Source organism: Podarcis gaigeae (assembly GCF_964106915.1).
Source record: "Podarcis gaigeae genome assembly, chromosome: 13".
NCBI lineage: Eukaryota > Metazoa > Chordata > Lepidosauria > Squamata > Lacertidae > Podarcis > Podarcis gaigeae.
The window spans coordinates 7,020,912-7,034,632 of NC_139689.1; the positions used below are offsets into that span (position 1 = coordinate 7,020,912).

At 50.7% G+C, this 13,721-nt stretch overlaps 1 protein-coding gene across 1 annotated transcript; it reads right to left on the minus strand.

Moving 5' to 3' along the window:
- Nucleotides 1-1,673: 1,673 nt before the first annotated feature.
- On the minus strand, nt 1,674-5,382 carry LOC310830615 (interleukin-25-like). Its single transcript, XM_083710412.1, has 3 exons — nt 5,301-5,382; nt 2,945-3,177; nt 1,674-2,275 (listed from the first exon to the last, which is right to left on the minus strand). Exons 1-3 carry the CDS (start codon nt 5,316-5,318, stop codon nt 2,008-2,010), a joined length of 519 nt encoding a protein of 172 aa, XP_083566538.1. The 5' UTR covers nt 5,319-5,382; the 3' UTR covers nt 1,674-2,007.
- Between the last annotated feature and the right edge of the window lie 8,339 nt (nt 5,383-13,721).

Consider the following 13,721-nt stretch of genomic DNA (forward strand, 5'->3'; position numbering starts at 1 on the left):
TTGAGCATGTGCAGAGTGCCACCAGCCCTATCACTGTGTAGCTACAACTCACACACAAAGGAATGAAGTCCCAGGAAGGTTCTCACACCTTTTCTTGCCTGGAAAATGTTGGCACTAATACGGGGGAGTTTGGTGTCTGTAATATCCAGCTCACCATCTCTCTGATTGAAGCCAGATAGGCCACACAGACCGGGGGGGGGGGGGGTAGCATCGCCCAGTGGTTAGAGAGCGGGATACCATCTCCCGCCACCCTTGCTGGACTTCTGAGCCTGGATCTTGTGTGCAGCAGGAGGAAATGCAACAGGTGATGCGTTCTCTTTCCTGTGTACCGTCTTGCGTCACCTGTGATATTTCTGTCTGTTCGACAGCTGCTCCCTGAACCAGATTCTTGCCCCAAATAAAGCGGAGTGACATTGAAACGTGGCAAATTCACGGCACAAGCTGGTTCTCTGTGCTCTGGGTGGTGGCAAGTATGATGACATCAGGCGGCAGGCACAGTGACATCATCGTTGCAGGTAGCAGCATGGATCCATTAAGCCTTAAGTATATTCCCAAAGGAAAAGTAGTGTAACAGCTTCATTCGGGAATCATTCAAAAAATCTAAGGCGGGAGCAGTGAGCACACTTTGGCGAGAGATGAAAGTGGAGGGAGAGGAAAATATATTCCTTGGGATAAGTCTGGGATTCTCAAGACAAGGGAGAGTCAGCAGCAGAGGGCTGGGGGCCATGATGTATCAGCTGCAGGGAATCACAGAATTGTAGAAGGGCTGAGTTGGAAGGGACCCAGTGGATCATCTAGCCCAGGGGTCCTGGGACTGTCACGAAAAAGGAGAGACAGCAGCAGAGGAGTGGGGGCCATGGATGTATCAGCCGCAGGGAATCGCAGAATCGTAGAAGGGCTGAGTTGGAAGGGACCCAGTGGATCATCTAGCCCAACCGCCCGCAAAGGGAGGGGGAGTCCTGTTTTCTCTGGATTAAAAAGGCAAGACACATTCTGCTGTCTTTGGAATGTTTTATTGAAAATTTTAAAATAAAAAAGGCAAGTTTCTTTGAGACAGCAGATAAGAGACAGCGGATTTTAGTGCAAGTGTACAAATAGTTGAGAAATGATCCTGACCTACAAAAGTGGGCATTGCTAGCTATGGGGATGAGCAGACGGTCACAAGCCAGGATCGGGAATGGCAAGGCTTATCAGGAGATATTCTTCTGTAACAAGCTGCTCCTGCAACAATTCATGCGTGAACATTTCCCCCCTTGCCATTTCCTTTGCCTCTCGCTAACTTTATTCTCTGATGTCACTTAGAGTTGCCAGCTTTTTCTGTCGACTAAGCTCCTATATCTTTAGAAGTATCTGGCCAGATGTAGCGATATTAATGGGTGGCCAACTTTTTTTCCTTGCTCCTCTACTTCTAACAGAAAATTCGCAGCTAAGCACACGTTAGAAGGCAGAGGAGCGTTTGCAGGAGAAAAAGTTGACTCCCGACTTTTGGCAGGGTGGGCAAACTGCAGTAAGAGAGAGAGAAGGATTTACTTAATCCGGGTTAATCTGCAATAGAATCCAATATCCCCCAATTGATATATCTGAGTGTGTTAGAACAAGCCCTTTCTCTTTCTCCCTACATGGTCTACACTACAAAGCCCAACCATCTCTAGGATATGCTAGGGCCTAGAGGGGGCTGGGATTCTGCAACAGCGCCAGAAATGCCATCCCCGATCCCTGTTCCTTCTGATGCTGTTCCAGCTGGTCCTCAGCGACCTTTGGGGGAAGCCAAAGATTTGAATCCGAGTTCAACCGGTCAGTTGAGGGAGCTTTTCCTTTTCACAGCAGTTAATTCTGAACTTAGAAATGAGCAAAGAGACAGTGAGGTTCTGGTGTACCCAAGTCCTGTGGGTGGACAGGCGGGTGGCAGCCTGTGAGGGAAATGAACTCTGCGCATGTTCAGAGGCTCCCTCCCTCTGAATCCCATCCACGGTTTTGCTCTGGGGATCCCCTTCCCGCTTCGAAGCCTCACTGTGTGGCCACACAGGTGCAGGCCACCGGCAAAGGATATTTCCGCCGCTCAAGGTAGAAGGACTTGTTGACATTCGCACAAGGCCTCCGATAATAGACGGTTGTGTCGGCAAAGATCGGGATGGACACCCCGTTTCCCTCCTTCTGGACGAAGGTCTTTTGGGTGGCATTTCTCACAGGGTGCCTCAAGGAGACGCAGGAATCTTGGCAGATACACTGGGCTTTCCAGAGGAGTCGAGGGTAGCGGGAGTCCTCAATATCTTCCCTGGGGGAGGCAAGAGAAAGGACAGGTCTGTCTTTGAGCCATTTAGGAAAGGATGGTGGTCTGATGGGGGAATGCACTGGGAAGCTGGTTGCGGGGTGAAAGGGAATATAAAATAAAATAAAATAAAATAAAATAAAATAAAATAAAATAAAATAAAATTAAAAAGTGTGGGATGAGGAGCTTTGGGGGACTAATGCTGGGTTAGATTAGCCTTCCCCAACCCGGTGCCCTCCAGATATCTTGGAAAGGAGCTCCAGTCACCCCTGACACTGGTCTGACTGGAAGGGACCCTGAGGAGCAACCAGTCCCTGCAAGGCAGGAATATGCAGCTCTCCCATTCGGGGACCGAAGCTGCAACCTCGGCCCCCTCAGCACCCTGCTCTAACCAGCTGAGCTCTCTGGGAAATCTGGAGGGCATTCTTGGTGGTGCCTGGCAGGTCCAAAGGGATGCCTCTTTCTTTCCAGTCAGTGGTGCAGCAATAAAAGTGGAAAGCTAAGCAGGGTCCGGTATGGTTTCAACATGGATGGGAGACCACACTTGGAGATTCCTGCATTGCAGGGGGCGGGGTGGACTAGAGGACCCTGGGGGTCCCTTCCGACTCTACGATTCTATGAAAATGGGACGGATGAGGGGGCAGAGGAATAAAAGGTACAATTCTTCTCTCTTACACATATCGCCAAGGAGAACTGGAGGCCATGTTCTTTACACCAGGAATCGAGCGGCAGTCGTCAGAGGAAGACACGGAACGGGAGGAACGGGCAGAATGGGAGGAATGGGCGGAATGGGCAGTGAGTCCCTTCACGACTTCATTGAGTGTCGTCTCTTCACAACAGTTTGAGGAGGACATGCATCGGAAGGCCTGGCTGGCCACAAACGTCGAGAGCAGGAAGCACATTGCAGCCTAGAGGAAGGAAGGAAGGAAAGAAGGAAGGAAGGAAGGAAGGAAGGAAGGAAGGAAGGAAGGAAGGAAGGAAGGAAGGAAGGGCAAGAGGGGGCAGGGTCACAACTGGTCATGGTGGAACAGCCCAAACGGGACTGCTCAAAACATTCATTTGCCTTACAGAGAAATCTAGTAGCCCATTTCCCACTCCCTTTCCTCGCAGCCTTCCAAAGTTGGAGTATTCTATTCCCAGAATAACGTGGGCAGGGATCTTTCCAAAAACCAGCCTGCAAAATTGGCAGAATCAAGTGGTAGAGTCTTTCCTGGACTGTGTCATTTCAACCTGCTGACAGGGGTGGTGTACATTTTTGTAAAATAAAATAATTTTAAATGCTCACTATATATATGTTCCTATATCTATGAATATATCCATGCTCTAATGATAAGTATATTATATAGTAAATTATATATTTTATATATAACAATGCAATATATCTATCCAGATATTGATACACACATAAAATTTAAGCTGTGTTTTATGTGCATTCCCCCCCCCCCACTTCTTGGAGCTCTTTGGTGAAGCTGCTTGTCAATCTTGCTAAGTACCGTATTTTTCGCTCTATAAGACGCACCAGACCACAAGACGCACCTAGTTTTGGGAGGAGGAAAACAAGAAACAAAATATTCTGAATCTCAGAAGCCAGAACAGCAAGAGGGATCACTGTGCAGTGAAAGCAGTGGTCCCTCTTGCTGTTCTGGCTTCTGGGATAGCTGTGCAGCCTGTATTCGCTCCATAAGACGCGCACACATTCCCCCTTACTTTTTAGGAGGGAAAAAGTGAGTCTTATAGAGCAAAAAATACGGTAAATGCATGAGGAAACTTGGAATCCTCCCCATCAGAGGAATGGAAGGAAGAAGACAACAGCCGCAACTTCCTTGCACATCAAAACCTAGCATATAAGGAACAAGGCTGAGTTAGTCCTATTTCCCTGACATTCACTGACTTTTTTTACATTTAGGGTGCTCACCCCTTAGTGTGTGGGGGGGGATTCAGATTCAGAGCCCAGCCATTCGTCCCCCAGTTGGAAATCTCATGGGCCAAAGTCAGGACAATGCTTGCCCTCTGGACAAAGTGGCCTTTGCTCTCCCCCCTCTTTTTCTGGCTCACCTCAAGTGGGGCAGCCCCACACAGGCGCTAGACCGAGGGAACTGAGAGTGGAAATTCATTCCCGTCTCCAAAATACAGGGATCAATATGGCTGCTGTGTCCCTAGTCCCACCTCCTGCCTACCAAGTTTCCAGACGGACAGAAATTAAACAGATGAGGAGTCAATGAATAATATAGAGCACAACTAAGGATCAATAATCAGATTCCATTTAGATCGGGTGGGGGAGACCCAGTTTGTGTGGCTAGACTACAACACCCATCTTCCCTGACCCCTGGTCCTGCTTCCTAGGGATGAAGGGAGTTGTAGTCCAACAACAGTGCAGACCAAGGGAACACTAGACTGGGAGTCATCGCAGAAAGGAAACTTGAGAAAGGTGGACAAGATGATAAATCAAGGGGTTGCCCTTTGGTTATATTTACAGCTACCACTCTCACCAGTCCCAGCCAGCTTGGCCAATGTAAGGAATGATGGGGAGGTGGAGTTAAAAATAATTCCCCACACTCCACAAGATGTCCGAAGGCCACTGTCTGACGTGGCTTTGACAGGGGGATCGGGCGAAGGCGTGGCGGAGGAGGGAAGGCCCTTGGGCAGGTCTCAGCCTTAAGGACAAAAATGGAACCTCCAGGGCCAGCAGCACTCTACCTCTGAATAGCAACTACTGGCAAGGAAGAGCGGGAGGGGGCTGGGCCTCCAAGTGCCTCAGAAAGATCATCTGGTTGCCCCCTCTCAGGAGCCGAATGGATCTCCACTTGGATCCAAGAAGACCCTGCTTAGGTTCTTCTGAGAGAGGGTTGAAGGTTTTGAGAATGGGGGCTATACATCTGTTATTATGCTTGGAAGTCAACAGCACAATTCATAGCCCCCCCAAACATCTCTGGGAACTAGCAGCAGAACCCAAATGGCATCCCTGTGGACCCTGCTTCAGTCTTCCCCCTGGCCCTTCCCTCCGTGTAAGGAGCAGGATCGGTGCACTTACCAGCTGAGTCTTCTCCATGTCAGATCTCCGGGAGCAGGACCTCGTGTCTGTAGACGGCTCAGGGAACTGCTGTCACTCTGAGCCTGGGGTTCCCTATTTTATCGCCGGCAAGATTCCATTCATTTATTCCATGCAAATTTTGGAATAATAAAAAAAGAACTGAGCACCTATTTCCTGAACGTATAATCAATGTCTCTTTTGTGTACTATATGCTGGATGGGTAATAGAAGGTGCCCCCCAGGATCTAGGGGGCATCAAGCCCAGTGCGATATTAGCACCTGAGAAAATTGGATTTGCCTTCCTTCCTTCCTTCCTTCCTTCCTTCCTTCCAAGATGGGATTAACTTTTCAATAGGAGGACTTTCCCACCTATTCATAACTTGCTTTGACTTTTTACAGATTAAATCTTCTGGTCCAGAGATTTGACCCACAAGCACCCAAGAATTTTGCCATGAACTCTATAAGGAGAATGGATGGAGGATGGAGAAATTCTCGCTTGGAGCATCATCTCTAGAACGAACGCAACTTGCAATTTCTCTGAGTAGACCAGAGGAGCCCTCTTGGATCAGGACCGATTGCCCAGTGTCCGTCTGTTGTGCTCAGGTCCTGTTTGCCTGCTTCCCTCTGGGGCATCTGATTGGCCAGTGTGAGAACAGGATGATGGAGCAGACAGGCCCTCGGCCTCATCCAGACGGACTCGTCTTATTGAACTCTGAATCCAGAGTCTTTCCCCTGAGAGCGGACACTACTCAAGAAAACCCAAGATGAGCCGTGAGAGTGTGAGTTCTTCCCTGCCAGCTCCACTCTGCTAATTGGCATTCAGAGAAGGTAGACTGCTCCTGACCATGGAGGTTCTCTCTGATGGTCCACCGCTTGCTGCAAGGTTCTCCCTCAAAGGGCTGTTGTACCAGCACTGAGCAATGGGGGCTGAGAACGTTTAATGCCCCCTCTCTTCTTGGAAGTGCACGGAGTCATGGACTGGGGAATAGCTTCATGGGGTCAAGAGCGAGCCAGCAGTAGATCACAATGTGCTGGTTCCAGTTAACTCTTCATTAGCAAAACCATGTTCTGCAGAGGGGTGTCAGGCCTCATGAGCACAGCGACTCCTCTCCACCAGGTCTTGCCTCCATGAAGCAGCGCTGAGACTGAGGGCTCCTGCCTCCCCACAGCTGCCCCGCCTCTCTAAGATCACCCCCTAGCAAGCAGAGACTGCGCCAGCGTGAAGCCAACCTCTGCTCCGCCCTTTCCATGCCTCTACTGGCTCCTGGAGACCAGGTGGAGGAGAGCTTGTTGCAGCAGGAGGGGGAGACATCCAGGACTCTGTTCCAGTCTGACCCATCTCTGCCTCTTGGCCTCCCTCCTCTCCTGCTTCACCTTCTGCCAGGCTCTCCCCACTCGCTAAACCCTGTTGCCTCTTCCGTCCCTGACACCTCCCCCCCCTCCAGTCTTCTCCCTCCGACTGCTGATCCTCAGGCTCTGAGCTGTCTTCCCTTTGGGGTCCCCCAGCTGGTTGCTCCCACCATTCCTCTGGGGCCAGAGAGTCCATGACAATGGGGCTGGCCCCCCACCTGGGCCAGGAGCAGGGGGCCCTGCAACCTGGAAATGTGTGGCTAGCCTTGACCTTTGCCCAGGCCCTCTGGGTCCCTGGCATCTCAGCTCCCGGGGTGGCAGCACACCAGCCAGACCCCACGGCCTCCGGAAAGATCGAGATGCTGAGCTCAGGAGCCGAGCTGCCCCCCGTCCACCTGCTCGGTCCAGAGTCCACCCCCGTCCTGGTTATGGCAGAGAGCCCAGGCCGTGTGGTCAAGGTGTGGTCCTGGAGGAGGGATGTCTCCTCAGGCAAGCAGTGTGATGTGTGGGCAGCCATGTTGATCTTTGGCCTGGGCTCTCCTGGTGGTTATGAAAATTCGGAAAGCTCTTTTGTTTTTCTAGGATTCCCTCCGCCAAAGGTGCTTCTCAGAAGGCTGCTGGCCCTTCCCTGAAAGATAAGGCAGCTGTCCCTGAGTCACTCAGTCAAATGAGGAGCTTTGGCAGGGAGGGTTGACCCCCGTGAGACACCCTCGCTGCACATCACCCCAAAGCGGTACCCAAAGCGGGTACCATCTTTGTATACTACAGCTGAACCCCAGGACCTCCCTTTTCTGATCTCCAGGGCTCAGCGGCAACCTGTTTTTCCTCTGCCCTGAGTGTGGCTTTTCCTCTGCTGCCTTTCTCCTTTGCTCAGTGCCACGAGAGGCTGCAAAACACAGGGGAACCTTCCTCAGCCAGGACAGGGTAAATCGCTCATTGCATATTAAAATGCCGTCATGTTGGAAACGTATAGAAATATTAGTAGATTTCAGTGGCGTGCAGGAATCATGAATGGTCTGGTGGCAGCAGAAGGGCAGGGAGCATGCAGACATCCAGGCCCTGCAGGGATGGCATGCAATGTTGGAAACCCCCCCCCCACTTCTGGGGCCCAGCAAGTGGGGGGCACACAGGAGGGATGCAGGAGAAGGGTTCAGCTATTCTGGAGGAGCAGGAACACCATCAGGGACACAGCACAACATCCCTGCCACGCGAGGGCGAAAGCATCTTGCAAGGGAAGCAGATCTGCTGGGAGAAACACAGCAAGAGGGAACTGGGGGTGGGGCGGGTTAAGCCCCAGGAAGCGGAGAGGGCTGCTAAAAGGCAGAGCTCACTTTTTTTGGGGGGGGGGACTCTGCCAGCGACAATGATTTTGCTTCTTGCTCTGCTGATGCTCCCCAGAAGTGCGCCCTCAGGCATCACCACATGCATGGAAAGATCTGAGTGGTGGAGTTTGGTCCTTGAGCAAAATAGGGTTGCCAACTTTTCTGCGCTCGCAGGCTCCTCTGCAACGTGACTTGCGTAAGCAGAGCTTGCTGATGGTGAAGGATTGGTTGAGAAGATGCAGAATGCTGGAAGAGTCTTGTAGTTGAGTGGAGAGCCAGCGTTCCTTGGTCTTCACAAAAGGAGTCTATAATAAAATGAGCTCGCTGGTTGCTGCTGTCCTGCTTTTGGAACCCCTTGGAAACAGGCTGGGATGGGTATTTCCAAATGAGGGTACCATGCACAGGAACATAACCTCCAACATTTCTCTGATGAAAATAGGGATGTCCGATTCCATAATGGAATAATAGTTCCAGCCACTCTGGGCGGCTTTGAACATATGTAAAAAATAAAAACCTAATAAAACATTAAACATTAAAGAAACTCCCCTATGCAGGGCTGCCTTCAGTTGTCTTCTAAAGCTTGTATGGTTACTGATTTCCTTGGCTCGCTGGTTGTTTAATTCCATACCCTGCAACATTTATCCAATGAAAATAGGGATGTCCTAAGGAAAAGCGGGACGTTCTTGAATCAAACCAGAAACTGGGATGGCTTCTGTAAATCTGGGACTGACCCTGGAAAATAAGGATACTTGGAGGATCTGCAGGGACACACACTCACACACACACCACACGCAACAGTCTAAACACTGGTAAATGTCAACAATCGCCACATTTCTGACATTATCCAGATTGTACACTCATAGATGCATTTGTGCGCATTATATTTCCTGTCAAAGCCAACATCAGGTTATATAATATTTCTATGGCGGGTGTGAGGATAGGAGCAAGAATTTTTTCAACCCTGTCGCTCCTCACCAACGCCACGTAATCCTTATCCGTCCATCTCTGGGGTTCAATCCGCAGTCAAAATAGGTGGTAGTCGGAAAGGGGCGGCTGAACAATTGTCCTTCCCATTTTCTTCTGCCTCGCCAAGGTGTTTCTGGGGAAAGGGTGGCGCGAGCTTTTCGGGGAAGAAACTTTTCCTCCCCTTTCCCCCCTGATGGAGGCTTCCCTCCTGTCTCCAGGGACACGTCGCCCGATTGCTTTGTTTCGGAGAGAAATCCCAGCCAGCTTTCCACGGTTACTGCCGATTTGCATCTCACTCTGCAGCTGAGCTGGGCAGGAAAATACCTGTGCGGTTGGTTGATAAGACGCTGGGTAACCATGGCGAAGTAAGCGGAGTGGGGATCCCAGGAACCGGTGGGTGGGTGGCGGTCAGGGGTGGGCGCAGCGCTCCTCATTTTCACATTGATTTTTGGGAAAGGGGTTCCTTGTGGTTATGGAAATCCTGCACGCAGTTTCCTTTTTCCGGGATTACCTCGGCCAAAGGAGCCTCCCAGAGTTAAGGTGGAATCACCTTTAGGCCCATTATTGGCGAGTGAGGACTGTGTCACGTACGCAGGAATGCGACCCGAACACAAGGCTGGTAAGAACTGACCAGCGTTAGTGGGAAATGACTCCAATTAAGGTTCAAGCAGAGTCCAGACGCGTACAGTCAAAACCGGGGGGGGGTTATTACTTTTTTATTCAAAATTAAAACAAAACATATTATCCAAAAACATATCATCCTTATTTTCCTCCATTTTTCCTCCCTCCCCCCACAGAGCCCACCCACCCCCACCCCCGACTTCCCTCAGTTCCAGTCTTTGATTTCTTTAAAAATGCTGTTTTCTGCATGTTACACAGTTGTATAGATCCTCAAACTATTTAGCTGATAATTATCAATAAAAAAGTTTGTGAATGTTTATTCAAAACCAGCCAAGGAGTCCATTTCGCTTTGTTGCATCTTCAAATACTTTGTAAAGGATTCCCATTCATCCTTAAAGTCACAGTTATCCTTGTCCCGTAGCTTGTAAGTCAGTTTTTGCCAGTTCTGCATAGTCCGTCAATTTTTCTTGCCATGATTCTTTAGTTGGGGTTTCTTCAGTCTTCCATCCTTGTGCTATTAAAACTCTCACGGCTGTTGTCACATACATGAAGATGTAGTAAAAAACAGGTTGAGCAAGTTGTACCTCATGGGTTGTGGCCGGCGGAGAGATGGTGAGGTGCTGGGGTGTTTGGGTGCCAGAAGCAGGTCAGGGGTAACACACATGGCATTAGTGAAGTTACCGCATTTTTTGCTCTATAAGACTCACTTTTCCCTCCTAAAAAGTAAGGGGGAATGTGTGTGCCTCTTATGGAGCGAATGCAGGCTGCACAGCTATCCCAGAAGCCAGAACAGCAAGAGGGATTGCTGCTTTCACTGCCCAGCAATCCCTCTTGCTGTTCTGGCTTCTGAGATTCAGAATATTTTTTTTCTTGTTTTCCTCCTCCCAAAAACTAGGTGCGTCTTGTGGTCTGGTGTGCCTTACAGAGCGAAAAATACGGTAACTCTTTATTCAAAGAATAAACATCTCAGGAGGCCAGGCTGGTGAGCTCAGCTTCTCTTCCCAGTAGATCTTGCCCCAGTGATGTAGTTGCAAGGGCCAAAAGTCTCCGCCTTCCCTCGTCTTTTCCTGAGTCCTTCCAAAGCAATCTGAGACTCCGTCAAGAGGTCTGGTTCTGCTTCGCCCTCTTCTTGTCTCTCCTGGTTCTGGGATACCAGAAGGGAGGGGAGCTAGTCGCACTGTTTCCTTCAGCATCTCTGCCTCTTGGGCCTTGCTCCTCTCCAGCCTCATCTCCTCCCTCTGGACTGCTTTCTGCCACCGACTCTTCCTGCTCACAAAACCCTGTCACCTCTTCCTCCCAGTCTGCTCCCTCTTCACCCTCTGGCCACTCATCGTCATCCCAACACCATCAACCCCCTGGCTCTGCCTTCCCCTGGGGGTTCTGCAGCCGGTCCCTGCCACTGCTCCATGATTTTGGGTAGAAGCTGAACAGCTAAGGGCTTGCCTACCTACACTTCTGCTTTCGCCCTTGCCCCGCTCCTTTCCCAGGGAAAATCCACTCTTTAGTGCTAAATTGGAGCAAATGTCAATTCGGACAAAACCCGAATTACCATTTGCTCTGATTGAATGCTGAAGAGCGCTTTTCCTTAGGGCAAAGCAGAGGGGCGTGAATGAGCCATAAGATGACATGTTTGCCTATAGTGTTTGTCCTAATGGAAATGTTCTCACAGACTCTTGGGCTCTGTCCTGTAATGCATCCCTGAGTAAATTCTGGCTGACTGGGAATATGAGATGAGCCTCCATACTTGAACCCCCAGAAGCAATCTTCCCCACCGACATGTGGCATGAAAAAACGAGGTGCCCCGTTTGGGGGGGGGCACTTGGAAGGTATGTTCTCATTTTCTCTGGGTCTCACCAGCCTCTGGTTCGACCTACCAAACTTCACCAAAGGAATCTGTTTCGAAGTCTCAAAGCGGCTAACATTCTCCTTTCCCTTCCTCCCGCCCAACAAACACTCTGTGAGGGTGAGTGGGGCTGAGAGACTTCAGAGAAGTGTGACTGGCCCAAGGTCACCCAGCAGCTGCATGTGGAGGAGCGGAGACGCGAACCCAGTTCACCAGATTACAAGTCTATCGCTCTTAACCACTACACCACACTGGCTCCCTAAAGGAATAACCTGGCCTAGTGGCAAGAGAGCATGGCACCACATTCCACACACAAACCCGGTTCAAAGCCTTTGTGCCCCAGTCAACTGTGAGCAGGAAGAAATTCAACAGGTGAAGTGTTTGGCTGCCACTGCCTTGCTGAACGCCATTTCTTACGATATTTCTGCAGGGCAGCTGTTCCGGGCATCCTATCTGTGCCAAAAAGCAAATTACCCGTTGGATTTCTGCCTGCTGCTGAGCAGATTGAGTTGCAGAAGCCTGGCAAAGGGGGAAAGGTGGTACCCTGCTCTCTAGCCCTCGAGGTACGGGTGGCATCTTTGGGAAGCCTCGGTGTCACGGAGCTGGGGGCTGATCTGGGTCATTCTCACCTCGAGTTCTCCAGAACCAGTGGTTGTGCATGCAAAGTAAGGAAGGGTATCAGATCCTTCCTGGAAAAACCTACATTTGTGTGGGGGTTATGAGTGAAGGGGATGGCACTCTGCACATGTCCATTGAGGCCTTAACTCGGGTATTGATGCACACATTCCAGGACGGAGATTTGAGAGATCCGAGGGGTGAGACTTGAGGCTGCTTAAACCCGAAGAAAATTAGAGATCACTGCTCCCCCAGCTTCAATCCCCGTGATCCACCCACCCCTGATATCCCTGTTCCTGGGATTCCCACTCTGTTTACTTTGCTATGGTTACCCATCGTATTATCGCAGGCATTTTCCTGCCAGTCAAAACCTCAGAGATGCAAATCTCCTGCAATAGCCATGGAAAGCCGGCTGGGATTTATCTCCGAAACAAAGCGAAACAGGTGTTCCTGGGAGACAGGAGGGAAACCTCTGGCAAGTAGGTGTACCTGGGGGAAAGGGCGCCCCTCACCCGACCCACCCTTTCTGCAGAAATGCCTTGGTGACACATAAAAAAATGGGTCGTGTGGTTGTTAACGTAAATATTTTCCTCCAGCTTCGACTAGGATATAATTTGAATGAGGGCTGGACAGAAAGGAATTATGGGATGGTGAGGAGGAGGAAGAGAGACAGGGGACTGGGCAGGGGGCCCCAGTATGTATTATTGCGAGTTTGGGCAGGGGTAGGCTGTGTGCCTGAACCCCCTTCTAATTCCAGGATACTGCACAGGTTCAATTCGCGGAATAGCCAGGCTACCTTTCAGGTGAGGAAATGGCCTAAGTACGGATCCTCAAGGGAACAAAGGAAATGGCTCTGTGCATTAGCAGAGCAAGAAGCAACATCGTTGTCATTGGCAGACAACCCGCCCTCCCCCCGAAAGTCAGCTCTGCCTTTTAGCAGCTCTCTCCGCTTCCTGGGGCTTAACCCGCCCCACCCCCAGTTCCCTCTTGCTGTGTTTCTCCCAGCAGATCTGCTTCCCTTGCAAGGTGCTTTCGCCCTCGCGTGGCAGGGATGATGTGCTGTGTCCCTGCATGGTGTTTCTGGTCCTCCAGAATAGCTGAACCCTTCTCCTGCATCCCTCCTGTGTGCTCCCCACTTGCTGAGCCCCAGAAGTGTCTGGGGGGGGGGGCGATTCCAACATTGCACACCATCCCTGCAGGGCCTGGATGTCTGCACGCTCTCTGTCCTTCTGCTGCTGCCAAGCCATTTACGATTCCTACACGCCACTGAAATTCACTAATATTTCTACACGTTTCCAACAGGACAGCCCTTTAATATGCAACGAGCGATTTACCCTGTCCTGACTGAGGAAGGTTCCCCTGTGTTTTGCAGCCTCTCGTGGCATTGAGCAAAGGAGAAAGGCAGCCGAGGAGAAGCCTCACTCAGGGCAGAGGAAAAACGGGTTGCCGCTGAGCCCTGGAGATGGGAAAAGGGAGGTCCTGGGGTTCAGCTGTGGTGTACAAAGATGGAACCCCCCGATTGTAGCCGCTTTGGGGTGATGTGCAGTGACGGTGTCTCACGGGGGTCAACCCTCCCTGCCGCAGCTCCTCATTTGACTGAGTGACTCAGGGAAGCCGCCTTATCTTTCAGGGAAGGGCCAGCAGCCTTCTGAGAAGCACCTTTGGCGGAGGGAATCCTAGAAAAACAAAAGAGCTTTCCGAATTT